Source organism: Lucilia cuprina, chromosome 2, assembly GCF_022045245.1.
Source record: "Lucilia cuprina isolate Lc7/37 chromosome 2, ASM2204524v1, whole genome shotgun sequence".
Taxonomy (NCBI): domain Eukaryota; kingdom Metazoa; phylum Arthropoda; class Insecta; order Diptera; family Calliphoridae; genus Lucilia; species Lucilia cuprina.
Window position 1 is genome coordinate 44916957 of NC_060950.1, and position 15098 is coordinate 44932054.

Here is a 15098-nt window from a genome sequence, read left to right on the forward strand (position 1 = left end):
AAACATTTTTACATATGGGAGATACTACGCAAATTATTGCAAGTCTTCCAAACGTTCATTAAGATTTTAATGTTATATATATAAAAATATTATATTTTGTATTTAATTTTCTCAAAGTGTTCACATGTTTTTTTATTATTTACAATGTTTTGAGGATTAGCGTATATTCTAGTATTTATCTATGTATGTACTTATATTCATATTTTTGTTTGAATTGTTTGATATATCCCTATTTCTGTTTTGAATATGAATATTAATGTTACTATAGGTAATATATTTCCCGATAGTTCGTTTTTGCATTCCCAATTTATTCATACCATTGATATGAAACATAATATCAGTTTTGCCCATCTTCATTGTGGGAGTTTTAATTTGAATCCAAATTAAACTCCCTCAAAGCAAGGTACAGGCCGCAATTTTCAGGATAATTTGATTAAATTTGGATCAAGCATGTTTTTTGGCACAGGGACGAAATCGGTCCATTATTTCACATAGCCCCCATACAACCGTTTTGAACTTTTTATGCCATAATATTTCATGCCGATTTGAACTTTTTATGCCATAATTACGTCAAATATTTTATATAAGTATAAATTACACTTCAGATTTTCGTAAGGATCGGCACTTATTTGACCCTAGCCCCCATACAAACCCCCCTTCAAAAATGTCTTAAACGTCTAAAATTGACTTGTAACCATTTGTATCGCAATGAAACTCAACAAAATTAACTGTTATTTAAAAATATACCCTTTTCCCAAATTTACCGAGGATCGCCCCATATTCGACCTATATACTCATTTAGAAATTTTTGCTTAATATTTGCTTAAATATTTTGGAATTATGGTAAAATTCAACATAAAAGATTCTTTATAAGAAATAAATTTTTTTAAATATACTCATGGTGTAGGGTATTATATGGTCGGCCATGCCCGACTATACTTTCCTACTTGTTTTTATTTATATTGCTTTTAGGGTAGCAAAGCACACTGGGTATAGCTCGTTACATTATATTTCATTTCAAATTATCTGTATTAAAAGGATAACTTAATCCCAGTTGATTGATGATAATAAATATGCAATGTATACATTAGTGAATTAACCCATAGAAGCACAAGAGGAAAACAATTTTTTTAATATTAATTCAAAATTTAACACAATTTTTATTGAGATATGTGATAATTTTGTGTATTAGTGCATCGTGCCAGACTTTATCGAAAGCTTGAGAAATATCTATGAATAATGCTGAGCAATATTGCTTGCTCTCGAAGGCCTTCCGAATAAGAGTAGTTATTCGATGTACCTGTTCGATAGTGCTGTGCTTTCTTCTGAAACCAAACTGATGGTCAGGAATAATGCAATTATCGTTATGGTGTAGTATAAGGCTTTCAAGCAATAACTTTTCAAAATGTTTTGAGAATATAGACGACAGGCTAATGGGACGGTATGATGTCACTTGAGTGACATCCTTTCCCGGTTTTGGTATCATAACAATTTCGGATACTTTCCATGAGGTAGGGAAATATCCAATACTTAGCATCGAGTTAAAGATGAACAAAATAATTCTCAGAGCTGAATTGGGCACTTATCATCGTGGCAGTAATTTTATCTATACCAGGTGATTTTCCTGCCTTTAGACCTTTGATTGTCGTCTTCACGGTAGAGATCCGGAATTTTATTGGGCGTGGAACCACATTGTTTATAATGTTAGCACTAATAGAAGAATCTGTATCATTTTCAGTAAACACATTCTCCAAGTGATTGGCGAATGTTTCAAGGTTTTCAGACTATTTTTTCCCATTGACCATTCTGGAGGCGTATGAGTGACTCATTTGCAATAGGGCATTGCATATGTTTAACAGCTTTTCAGAGACTATATTCTGTTTTCTTAGTAGGATCTAAGTTTTTGAGATAATTTCTCAAATTCCTTATTTTTTAAGGCGATGTGGCAAGTGTGAGCTGACATATTTGTTAGGGAAACAAGAACAATAGTTTTCCAATTTATTTGGGGTTTCTAATAACGTTAAAACTGTAGGCGAGTGGTCTGACGAGAGGTCCAGTGAAGGGATCACTGAAATAAATTCTCGTTTTATGTTTTTGATTACAGCAAAGTCAATTAGATCGGGAATCTTATTGAGGTCTGTAGGCCAATATGTAAGTTGGCCACTAGATATGTCATCTAGTCTGTTATGTGATATTGCTTCTAGCTATTGTCTGCCTTTGGGAGTAATGAGGCGAGAGCCCCAAAATATATGTTTTGCATTATAATCACCAGCTGCTATGAATCTTGGTCCAAGAGTTTTAAAGTAATTGAGAAACTGCTCTCGATTAATATTATAACTAGGAGGACAATATATTGAGGATATTGTAACTCTTCTATCAGGTATATTTATAGAGGTGGCCTGGATATGGTCCTTTTTGTATTCTGGCATTGGGAAATGTCTAATATTTTTTCTGACTAATATGGCTGTTCCACCACAGGCTCTGCCACTTGGATGTTTTGTATCGTAAGTATAGTATCCGTTAATTCTGAAACAATTCTTTAGGGTAAAGTGTGTTTCAGAGACGAGTAGTACGTCAATTTCCTGAAGAAGCAGGAATTGTTCAACTTCATTCTTGTGTTGGCTAAGGCCGTTAGCATTCCAAAAACAAATTCTTAGGGAATTCATTTCTTATTTAGCAGGATCTGCATGGGCATGCTTTGATTCTGCATTAATTGTTGAAACATATTGTGCATATTTGTCATGATACTGTTCATGGTTTGAATTAAATTCTCAATAGAGCTTTGAGAATTTGTTTCGGGTGCGGTTACACCCTCTTTTAATGCATGTGCATATGAAAATAACGTGGTATTATTTTCATTATTTGTTTGCAGATTTTCATTATTTTTATTTGTAAGTCTTCTATATTGGGCACTAGAAGTTTGTTTTGCATTACTTTGGGTAACGTAACCCTCTTTTGTCGTATGGGCATACGATTTATTCTGATTGCTTTTATTTGTGATACTTCTATATTGAGCACTAGAAGTATTAGGAAGACTTGGAAAGTTAGAAGCTTTATATTCAGCATATAAAGGTCTTCTGGCCTTATTTTTATTATTGTTGCGTGTGTGTATATATACTGGACATCTGCGATAGTTAGCATTGTGATTTTGACCACAGTTATTGCATTTTCTTTTATTGTTATCTGTTTTTGGGTGGGGACTATCTTGGCTTTTATGGATGTCTCCGCATCTCACACAAACAGATGGTAATTTGCAGAAAGTTCTGGTGTGACCGAACTCTTGGCAATTTAGGCATTGAGGAGGACCTCTGCGTTTAATGGGTTCCTCTACAGTTATTTTGCGATTAAGAAGATATCTTAAACTATATATGAGATGAGTATCACCCTTTTTCTTCAATTGCGAAGAGTTAAAAGTAATTTCAACTCTAAACATTGGTTGAGGAATTTTGTCCTTGTTAAATATATTGTGAATGGACTTCACTTCATAACCTTCAGTCTCTAGCGCCTTTTTAATGTCATTATTTGGTACAGAACTATCTACACCTTTGATAACTACTACCAAACCCTTTGCACTTTTTAGTTGATATGTGTAATAATTTCTTTTCTCAGAATCAAAACTATCAACTATTGTTCTAAAAGACTTTTCTGAACATGTCTGTATTTTTGTTTCCTGAATGTTTCCTTTGCGTAGGGAGACTACATGGAAATTTTCTTTGCCTACAAGTTGGGACAACTTATTAACCAATAGATTTGTGGTAGGTTCGCGCAAATAGAGGGGAGGTGGTTTGTGGTCTTTTAGAGGCATGGATGGTGCTTTTTCACTTTCCTGGTTGTCAAGGAGTGCAAAACGATTTTGACTTACCGAATTTGTTTTCGCCTGTTTTGGATTTGGTTCCAATTTTGAAGTCCTAGGGCTGGACTTACGTTTTGTATAAGTGACATAACGGTCCATTCCAGTTTGGATCTTTTCCGTTTTATGCGAGCTCAATGTATTTGGCTTGTTTTTGGTATGGCACCAGTATTCTTTGACATTGGGCTTGAGTGATCTTTCTTATAATTAATGGTTTTTATAGTATTAATATTGTTATAGATACTATTTGTGATATTGTTCACATCAACCATTGTATCAGTTGTTTGTTTTTCTATTTTTTTCTGCGTTGTCTTCCTCACAATTTTCTTGTTTTGGCGCACTTGAGAGAGAAGATCTCTCGTTTGTTGTGGTTTTTGAATCTGTTGTTTGTTTATTTATTTTTTCTTTTGCGCTATTATCTACACAATTGTTTTGTTTTGGCGCACTTGAAAGATAAGATCTCTCATTTGTTGTTGTTTTTACACTTAAATAATTTTTATGATTTTTTGGATCATAGTTATTGTTGTTGTTGTATTGAGAGCTCATAACAAAGTATGCATTTTTTTCCATTGCTACTGAGCCTCCTTTCAATTATTGGAGAGTTACAGAAACTCATGCACTAAAACAACTCCACTACATTTTATTTAAGGTTTTGTTGTTATTATTTTTATTTTTTTTGTTTTTTATACTTTTTGTTTTGCTACAATTTGTTATTGTTAACAATTGCATTAACGAAAACGACAATTTATTTGATTTTAATATATTTTTAATATTAAAAATATATATAGGTATGTATTTAATTAGCGTCCATTCGCTGTATTTATCTTTTTTATATTTTAATTAAGAATTTATGTTTACAATGTTATTTTCTCGTGAGAGCGATTTAAAACACGTCTATCCACTATGAGATCAATTATTCTTCCTAATTGAGGTGAAAAACAATTAATTAATTTACTTTTTTATGTATTTATACTAATATAAAAGCCCCTTTTGGCCAATATAACATATATTACAAAACAGTAGTCCTGAACTTATTTGCAATTTTATATGACATAGGAGAACGTCCCAGTCACAATCTTAAGTCCATACAAAATAGAGGACATCAAACGAGAATGTGGTATCTAATTCGAAATGGTAAATAAATACCCTTCGAATAACGTTTCAGTAGAGAACATGTAATCATACAACATAAATGATCAATATGATTTTTAAAAGTCAAACGTCTATATAGATCCCCAAGCATTTTAACTGATCTACAAAGATAACAGATATTTATATCTTTGTCAATAATTCCAATTGTTAATGCTTTAGTCTTATCCGAGTTAATAGCCAAGGAATTTAAAGATGACCATGAAAGAAACGATTAAGAGTAGAATTATTATCCAAAGACATTTACTTCCCCTGAACAAGAGCATAGCGTCATCCGCAAACAAAAATTATTTACAATTATTAGAGTCATTAAAAATTGGCAAATAATTAATATAAATAAGAGTGCCCCCAGAACCGAGCCCTGGTGAACACCAGAAGTAAGGGGAAGCAAATTTGAAAAACTACCATTAACATCTACAAACTGAAATCCAGCTTTTGTCTTATATCATCCGTCAAATTAAGTAAAAATGAGGTAGTGTTATGTCCAGAACGGAAAGCATATTGAAATGGGTTAATAAGTCCACGTACAAAGTATAATATTAGATAAAGCCGGGAAAACTGAGATTGGCTTCAATCATCTGGTGCACAAACTGCTCTTGACTTCGGGATAGGGACAACTGTCTTCCACATAGCTGGAAATTTCGATGTAGTCAACAGTAGTAGATTTGATCCTTCAGATTGCGTTAAACAACTCGTCTTCATTCACGAAGAAGAAAGAAAAAGCTCCTATAGCATCACTATATTCACTGAAAATAATATCATTATAATTTCGAACTGACCCAGAAATATTAACAAATTAATCATTCAAATTATCAATATTCAGATCACACTGTCATCCACAATTATCAGAAATACCACGTTTCTTTAGTAATCTCCACATTCCAGAAGAGTCGGGGACAAAAAATAGTTTACAATAGAATGTCTTTTTTTCTTTGCGAATAACATTTTTAGCTTTATTACGGTATTTACTAGACATCTGCTCGAGTGCGTAAAAAATTACTTACAAGGCATCGTTATTTTTATGAATACCATCTGTAGTGCGGCCGAAGTTTAAAAAGCAGTTGATCATCTACACACAAAAATACATGTGTAAAAGCAAACAAATATAATAGAAACAAAGACAATAGAGTTAAGAGTGAAAAACAAATCGGAATAATGTATGATCTGTTTCGAAATGTTTCGAGACAACTTATGAGTACTTTGTTATTTTGTGTTATTTAATTCAAAACGTATTGTTACAATAAAATACAATACTTTTGCAAATAATCAATGGCTAAAAAATATTTTCAAATTTTTTTATTCATATGTATTCCATAATTTGTAATAAATATCATACATTGTAATAAATTGTAATTAAAAAAACAATATCAAATGCTTTGAAGCAATTAAATAAAATTTTTGTATTTCTTACGCCCTTGTTAAGAGGTTCGTTTACGATCGTGTTGTGTAGCGCCGTACTATGGTTTGTACGTAAAAGTTCGAACTGATCACTCGTAGATTTCTAGATATTTTTGCTATCATTAAGATGTTTTTGCCTAATTATATCAAACACTACACAACTCTTGTGTGTGACTATAACTCATTTGTTTGAACCTACACATCCTGCACACGCTTGTTTAATATTTTCACAATAGTGTACGTGTATTTTGATACTATGCAGTACTGTGAATTTAAGAACAAGTATACCCATGCAGATGTTTAGTATTTACAATACGTACGCCAAGAAGAAGCAGTTTTGTTAGAACGAAATGCCAAGTAGGCCAAGTCCCTAAGAGATGTTGCCAAAACAATACAATCCGCATAAATGAACACTGAAAATCAACATCATTACACCTAAAGAAAGAATCAATTCCGAAATAGAACTTATAAGACTGTCCCAAGTTATGCGATTGAAATCCTTGCATTCAACAAACTTATTACAACAAGGCACATAAAATCCAAATACAGCATAAATAAGAGAATGATGAGAAATAGAACATCAGAAAACTTAATAATAAAATTATCATTAGTTAACCAAAAATCCAATAATAGACATGCTTTCGAGAAGATCGGTGGTAGGCATCGACGAAAGGGCAAGATAGGTCATATTTCGAAAATGTGACGAAGTAAAACACATCACATTACAGAATTAGAAGAAGAACCAGCTGACGTAGTAGTATAAAAACTCAATAGAATAGAGAATATAAACTCGATAAAGTCCAATGAGAGGAAAATAATAGCAGCACTAATAGATGGAAAAGTTATGAATATGGAACTCGACACCGGCTCTCCCTGTTCGATAATGAGTATAACTTTTTTCCGTAAAATAAAGCCTTTATTTAAACTGCAACCGACAGATAGAAAATTTACGAGTTACTCGGGCCATAAAGTATATTGTATGGGTCGTCTCCCAGTTAATGTCCGAATTGGAAACACACTGTGCAGGCTTAATTTATACATTGTGTACGGCGATTTTGATACATTAATGGGAAGAGAATGGATAACAAATTTTGCAAAATAAATTGACTTCGTCAAAATATTTGCGGCCCAAACCAAGTTAATAGCATCAATACAACATTTCTGGAGTTGACACAATAACAACAAGAACAACTAAATCAGCTTCTAGAAGAATTTAAAAATATGTTCATCAATGTTCATCATTAAAGTTCCACCATCAAAAGTGCATTTGAAGCCAGATTAGCACTTAAAGATGCGTATATAAAGGAAATTGACGCAAAAATAAAATCTTGTCTCTATAAAAAGGTTGAGTACTCAGAATGGGCTTCAGCTACTCATGTAGTAACCAAAAAAGGTGGTGCCATTCGTGTAACGGCTAATAGCATCAATACAACATTTCTGGAGTTGACACAACAACAACAAGAACAACTAAATCAAAGGTAAAGCTACTTATTATAATGCTTTTATACCGAATGTGTCTACAATATCAATGCCATTAAGAGATATATTACTCGAGAAAGAATTTAAATGGAATAGAGATGCGACTGAGGCGTATAAGAAGATAAAGGAAATACTTATATCTCCAACAGAGACAAAATACACACAAATTGATAAAGAAGCGTTGGCGATCGTATGGGCTGTTAAGAAATTTTTTAAATATTTATATGCAAGGCACTTTACATTGGTAACGGATCATAAACTGTTATCCCAAATCTTCCATCCCGAAAAAGGGCTCTCAGCGTTATGCGTAAGTCGAATGGCAAACGATTCAAATTTTTTAAGCAACTTTAATTATAATGTTATATATAAACCTACCAAAGCAAACGCTAATGCTGATTTTTGTTCTAGGATACCTCAGAGAATACACAATATTTCTAGTATTCAACCTCTAGAAGAAGATTACGACGAATTTGATAATTTTGTAAATAATCAAATAAATCAATTACGAGTTAGAGCAGAAACCATAGCCCGAGAAACGTGAAAAGATTCTAATTTGGGGAAGATAATTCAAAACTTAGAGGCGGGAAAATGTTTAAAAAAATACGGATATACGTCACCAGCAGACAACTACAGGCTAACTTCTGGATGCCTCGAATTTGAGCACAGAATTATAATACCGAGTATGTTGTGCGATAAAATCTTGAATGATCTACATGCGGCATTGTAAAAATGAAAGGTCTGACCCGTTCTTTCGTTTACTGGCCCCGAATCGATAGTGATATTGAGAACGTGGCAAAATCATGCAACGCATGTGCAATCCATGCGATCAAACCAGTAAAGTTTGGTGATCACCACTGGGAGTATCCTAGCGCTCCTTGGGAGCGCATCCATATTCCGTTCACGGTTAGATTTGGTCCGACTAGATAGTGCTACTAGCAAAATTAGAGAGAAACAATATATCGATTTCAACCCAAAATTCAGAACATTTCAACTTAACCAATCCGTTTACTTTTTATCCGGCAACCCCAGAATGGAAAAACGGCTACCAGGTGTTATCAGGAGCCGCTTGGGCGACCTACATTATGAAATAGAATTCAGGAACAAACTCTTTAAAAGACATGTCGATCAGATTAAATGATCAAGTAGTATAGGCAAGAGAGAGGTGATGTACCGAAAAATAAGGAATTCGCAATGTCAACTGTGTGTGGTGGCACTGCACAATCAAATTATCATTCAAACTTTCAATTAACAAATAGTTACAATGATCATTTCATGAACACCGAATTTCCTACGAGTACACCAAACGGCGCAAGACCGTCCACTACGTTGAATACAAGATTATTGGAAGATGAAAATTTGCAGGATGTTTAAGTGAGGTCACAAGAAACCGAGCATATACCGCCAACTGCAGGGAGTTGGCAGGACGCTTATGAGATAAGGCCACAAGAAACCGAACACATACCGCCAGCAGAAGGTTTGTCAACCCCTCCTCCAATTTAGCAAACAAGACAACACATGACCCAACAGCAGCTCCTAGACGTTCGACTAGAAAAAGAAGACCCAGGGTGTTGGTCCATCCTTAGGCAAGGGAAGAAATGTTATATGAAATATTACTTCAGTCAGTATTATATTTTTTATTAAGTCTAAGACAACTGTCACTCGTTTTAATAAAAGGTCGGCAAGAATAAACAACAGTATAATTTTGGCAAGGCTCAGTTTATTCTCTAAAATTAAGTAATTATTATTTATAAAGTATCTTAAGATTAAACAAAACTTACTCGGTCGATCTCTTGTAGGCAATATAAAACGAGGACAAGTTGACTTTAACAATTACGTGACAAAACAGACTTTAGAAATGATTGTTTTGTAACAAGTTACTTATTTAAAAAATGGATAATTCCAATGTATTTACTTTAGCTTTACATAAATTATTGACTTTAATATACAAGAAACCGTAAGTTTTTTCCCCTCTTTAATAAACATAGATACTAGCAACATTTTGAAGAAACAAAGATGCCACCTAATAATAAACAATATATCAAACAGGATTGCCCTCAACGACATCCCCGCCCCCGTGAATCGACTTCATGGGCTGAGATTCACTACATCCATCCGCTACATCTAGTACAGCTAACTTGTCGATCGGTTTACTTAAAACTCCTGTTGATGTACGTATATCTGCGGAACGGGCAACTCCATCTTTACCAAATATTAATCTTTAAACTCTTCCTCTCTTCCCCTTTGAGCGGGGTTTATTCACATCGCAAATTAACACAAGGCTTCCAGAACATAATGGACTGGATGGGGCAAACCATTTAGAACGGCGTGTAAGTTCTGGGAGATACTTTTTTATCCAACGCTTCCATACTCCATTCTTTAGATTTTGCAGTATACGCCACTGTTTTCTTGATGCGCAAATACGATGTTCATATTCTGCGGGAGTTTGGGTTGAACTGGTACATCCAAGTATAAAATGATTTTGTGTTAATGGCTCGGGCTCGTTAGGTGTTATCGGAATATGAGTAAGTGGCCTTGAATTCACCATATTTTCGATCTCTACCAACAGACTGTATAGAGTTTCTAAGCGTGGGGCATGTTCTTTTAACATTGCGTATAAAGCTCTTTTTACTGATTGAACCAATCTTTCCCATGCTCCACCAGCAGATGGTTCAGATGGTGTATTAAATTTCCATTTTATGCCAAGAGGAGCAAGGCCATGTAATTCTTTCTGGAGGCCTACAAAATTTGTTCCATTATCACTCCTTATTTGTATTGGCACTCCTCTGCGATTAGCGAAATTTCGTATACACATTAAACAAGCATCACTAGAGAGATTTGTAGCGATTTCCAGATGCACTGCTCTGACCGTAAGGCAAGTGAATAGCGCAATCCATCTTTTTTCTCTCTGACGTCTTATAGTAACCTCAACCGGCCCAAAATAGTCAAGACCCGTATATGAAAAGGGCCTCAAGAACGGTGTGACACGGTCAATTGGTAATGGCCCCATTATTGGTTGACTGGGCTTTGATTTACGAATTTTACATATACAACATTTTGTTTGAACTTTATTTATTACACTTCTGATTGATGGAATCCAAAATTTATGCCTTATTTCGCATATCACCGTGTTGACATTAATATGGTTGAATCTATGATGATACCACGAAACCAACAATTCTGTGAACCGGTGTTTTCTTGGCAATATACACGGTCTTTTTGTACCCATGGCAACAAATGGTGCATTATCGATACGTCCATACACACGAAGCAACCCAAAATCATCCAAATATGGGCACAACGTTTTTAAATCACTTCGAGCCTCAATAGGTTTGTTCATTTGGAGGCATTTATATTCAGAACGAAATGTTGATTGCTGTACCATACGACACAAAATCTTTTCAGCGTGATCTTCTTCTTCAACTGATAATTCGCCTTTGATTCTACCGTTATTTACAGATATTTTTGAATTATTAATAAATCTCATTATCCAAGCCATGGCTCTTTTCAATCTACGAAAATTAGAATATCGATTAAAATCAAATAAAGGTGAACATACCACAGATGTTAAGACATATTTATTTCGAAGTTCTAACTCAGGTTCTAAATGGTAAGAAGTATCATTCATTGAAGGTCACAAATTTTCTGGAAGATACAAAAATTCTGGTCCATTTTTCCACCGACTATCAAATTCAAATTTTGGTTTTGACCGCGTTGCATCATCGGCAGGATTTTCAGTTCCCGGTAACCACCGCCAATTATCCACTGTCGTAGCTTCTAAAATTTCACCAACTCGATTCGCTACGTACTGTTTATATTTTCGTGAATCAGATTTTATCCATCTCATTACTGTATGAGAATCTGTCCAGAACTGCACACGATCAGGTTTAACACAATAATGATTAATTAATTGGTTTTGAAGTCGAACAGCTATAACAGCGGCTTGAAGCTCCAGTTTTGGTATTGAGTGATATCTTGTCGGTGCACAATTAGTTTTACCACAAACAAATGAAATTTTGTTTTTATTCGCCAGTAACCGACAACCGCCATGGCCTGTTCGCTAGCATCACTAAACAAATGTAACTCATTAACAGTATTACAAAAATTATAAAAATGGCAACGAGATATTTTATAGTCCTTTACCTTCTTTATTTCACACAGCCAAGCAACCCACCTACTATTCAAACAATCCGGTATTTCATCGTCCCAGTTTAAATCGTATTTCCATAGTGTTTGCATCAGAATTTTTCCCGCTACTGTAATATTTGCCAAAAAACCATACGGATCAAAATAGACATAATTACACTTAACATTTCTCTTTTCGTTGGTTTGCGACGTAATTCAATAATATCTTCAGTTATTCGATGAAATTTTAAAATAAAAACAAATTCATCAGTAATTGGATTCCAATGCAAACCTAATATTCTTTCGACTCCATCCGTTGACACATCTACTGAACGTACATTAGAGCCATGAAATGCGTCAATAACATTCTGGGAATTTGAAACTATTTTGCATAAATCAAAACCAGCTTTTTTATGAATCTTTCTCACCTCTGTTACAACCTCGATTGCTTCCTAATCTGACTGGAAACAATCCACGTAATCATCTACATAATGACGATAAATTATAGCATCCTCGGCTCTTGGGCTTACTTCCGAAAATGTCTGGGCATTTTTGTTTTTAATAAATTGAGCTATAGTAGGAGAGCAAGCGGCGCCAAATATCATTCTTGTCATAACACAATGTTGTATGGAATCATTACAATCTAAACCTCTCCACAAGAATCTTTGAGAATTTATGTCATCATTCTTTATGGCTACTTGCAAAAACATTTCACGAATATCTCCGCAAACCGCTACCGGTGCTTCTCTAAATTTAAACAATACTGAAATAAGTGAATTGTTTAAATCAGGGCCAGAAAGAAGTGCATCATTTAAAGAAATTCCATGGACTTTGGATGCAGCATCAAAAACGACGCGAATATCATCTTTGTTTGGGTTTTTAACGGCAAAATGAGGCAAATAAAAGGTTTTTGGTGTAATTGCTTGCTCTGATTGGCTTAACCGTCTGGCATATCCCTTTTTAAACAGAAATTCAATTTTGTCACAGTATTTCTTAGCATATACATCATCCCTTTTAAATTTGTTTTCTGTTAATTCTAATCTTTTTCGGGCCATTTCATAAGTTGGTGGAAACGAGATATCGTTAGTTTTCCACAATAAGCCACATTCATAACGATCACCAATGAACTTTGTTGTTGTGTTCATTATATCTAATGCTCTTTCATGTTTACTTGACAAAATTGTTTTAATATTACTTTTCACACCACAAGATTCAACCTCAAAGTAATTATACATCATATCTTTTATTTCTTCATCGGCCGTTTTATTTTTTACTGCATTTGTACAAAATACTTGCTTGGCCTTTGAATCACAATTTTTCACGGGACCATAAATAATTAATCCCAATTTACATTTTATAACAATCGGACCAAAATACGATGGATTTTCTATAACTTCATTGGGAACTGTTAAAAATGCGTGAGCAATACTTATTATCATTTTTGGTCTTATTGAAATGTATTCGTTAATTGGTATATTTGTCAAATGGGGATAATTAACAGTCAGCTGATTTTTAACAATCGATTGGGTTGGCAATTCTAGATTTTTTGACAAGTAAATTCTTTTCATTTCATATTTATTTTTATTATCGTCAATAGCGCTTACATAAACATCAACAATTTCTGTGGATTCACTAGACGAGCGACCATTTAACCATTGCAGCTTTAGCGTATCTGTTGTGCCGTGTAGGTCTAGCTGACGAGCAATATCCCAATCTAGAATTGTTGCATTAGTCCCATCATCTATAAAGGCGTAAATAGACACTTCTTTTCCATTATTGTAAAGCTTTATTGGGATTATCTGGAACAAAACATTATCAAGTTGACAGTCTACATGACAATTAACGGCGGAATAGCCGTTGATGAACTTGTGGGCATTTCTCGGCTAATATTATGTAGGAGATTATGATGTTTTTGAGGACAATTATTTATACCACACACATGTTTGGCGTAACAGGATTTTAATTGATGATTCGGTTTTAAGCAACAAAAACACAAGTGTAATTTTTTTACAATTTTCCAGCGATCATCTACTTCCATGCTCAAAAACTTTTCACAATTACATATGTCCGCACATTCACCATCACAAATAAAACACGGTTTGTGGGCCATGCTAAGCATTGCATATTTGTTTGTTTTTTGTGATGCAGGTTGCTGATTATATGATTTGCGGTTGGAGCTATCTTGCAATGAAGTTGGAAGCGAATCAGATACCATGTTAGCAAGTTTTCTCATACAGTTCAGCCAGTTACTAAAATCAATAATATTGGCTGTCTTATTTAAACTTAAACATTTTTCTGCCCATTGCATTTGTTTAGTTGTTGACGATTTTGAAACTAATTCGCTCAACAGCGATGGATTATATAAATGGTGTTCTCCTTCTACTGACTTCAGCTATGTGGCCATGTTGTTAACTTTATTGGCAAAACCTATAAGTTGGTCCAATTTACCATCGGGAACGTTCGGATATAACCTCACTTTTTGAATCTGGCTTTTTATTAGCATTTCAGGACGTCCAAATGTTTCTTTTAATGTTTCAATTATGGCACTCACGTTTTTTGAACTGGAAATAAGGCATTCCACGGTTTCTCGTGCGGGTCCCGTAAGAGCTTCACGAATTCTAATGATGTTCTGAAGATCAGTATATTCAAATTCTTGAGTAGTGGCAATAAAATCTTCGTAAAACATTTGCCAGTCTTCAGGCTGGCCTTCAAATTTAGGAAACGGATATATTTTCTTTGATTTGGTAGGTTGGCAGTTTTGACTATGAAAAGATAAATTAGAATAGGACTCACCCGTTTCTTGACCATTATTTGGAGGAGTATTATCAGATACTGGTGTTGTTGTCGGTGGTATTGCTTTGGCAATGGTTTGAATTTCTTGTCTTAATTCTCCAACTGTAGCTTTCGTCTGATTATTGTTGGAGATAATTAGACTTTGAAGAGACGTCATTTGGCGCTGAAACTCTCTCTGTATTTCAGCGATTTGCTTTGAAGCATCTGGTGGTTTCTTACACGAACCTGTTTGGACGTTAGATGGAGTAGTATTTTTTGGTGTCTGCGAATTGTTTACTTCATTTTGTAAGACTTCATGTGGCTGTCT

The 15098-nt window shown here is 34.3% G+C and overlaps 2 protein-coding genes across 9 annotated transcripts in view; one reads left to right on the forward strand and one right to left on the reverse strand.

The window, feature by feature from the left end:
- The window catches only part of LOC111686066 (probable dolichyl pyrophosphate Man9GlcNAc2 alpha-1,3-glucosyltransferase), a 363172-nt gene that overhangs the window by 5249 nt on the left and 342825 nt on the right, over positions 1-15098 (forward strand). Inside the window, exon 2 of one of the 8 annotated variants that reach the window (XM_046945108.1) lies at positions 5951-6255. The exons of the other annotated variants lie outside the window; for them this stretch is intronic. Coding sequence (XP_046801064.1) covers positions 5951-6053 — 103 coding nt within the window. The 3' untranslated portion in view covers positions 6054-6255. Of the gene's footprint in view, positions 1-5950; positions 6256-15098 lie in introns of those variants that run through there. 8 annotated transcript variants of the gene reach the window in all.
- Positions 12451-14213, reverse strand: LOC124421426. The gene is made up of 2 exons (XM_046956592.1): positions 14010-14213; positions 12451-13881 (listed from the first exon to the last, which is right to left on the reverse strand). The coding sequence occupies exons 1-2, from the start codon at positions 14211-14213 to the stop codon at positions 12451-12453; spliced, it is 1635 nt and encodes a 544-aa protein (XP_046812548.1).

Bases quoted from the DNA above. Each gene is read 5' to 3' on its own strand.
- LOC124421426 (XM_046956592.1), bottom strand. From the start codon at position 14,213: ATGGTATCTGATTCGCTTCCAACTTCATTGCAAGATAGCTCCAACCGC. The intron at 13,882-14,009 runs GTAAAAAAATTA...ACATAATATTAG, and splicing joins TAGATGATCGCTGGAAAATT to CCGAGAAATGCCCACAAGTT.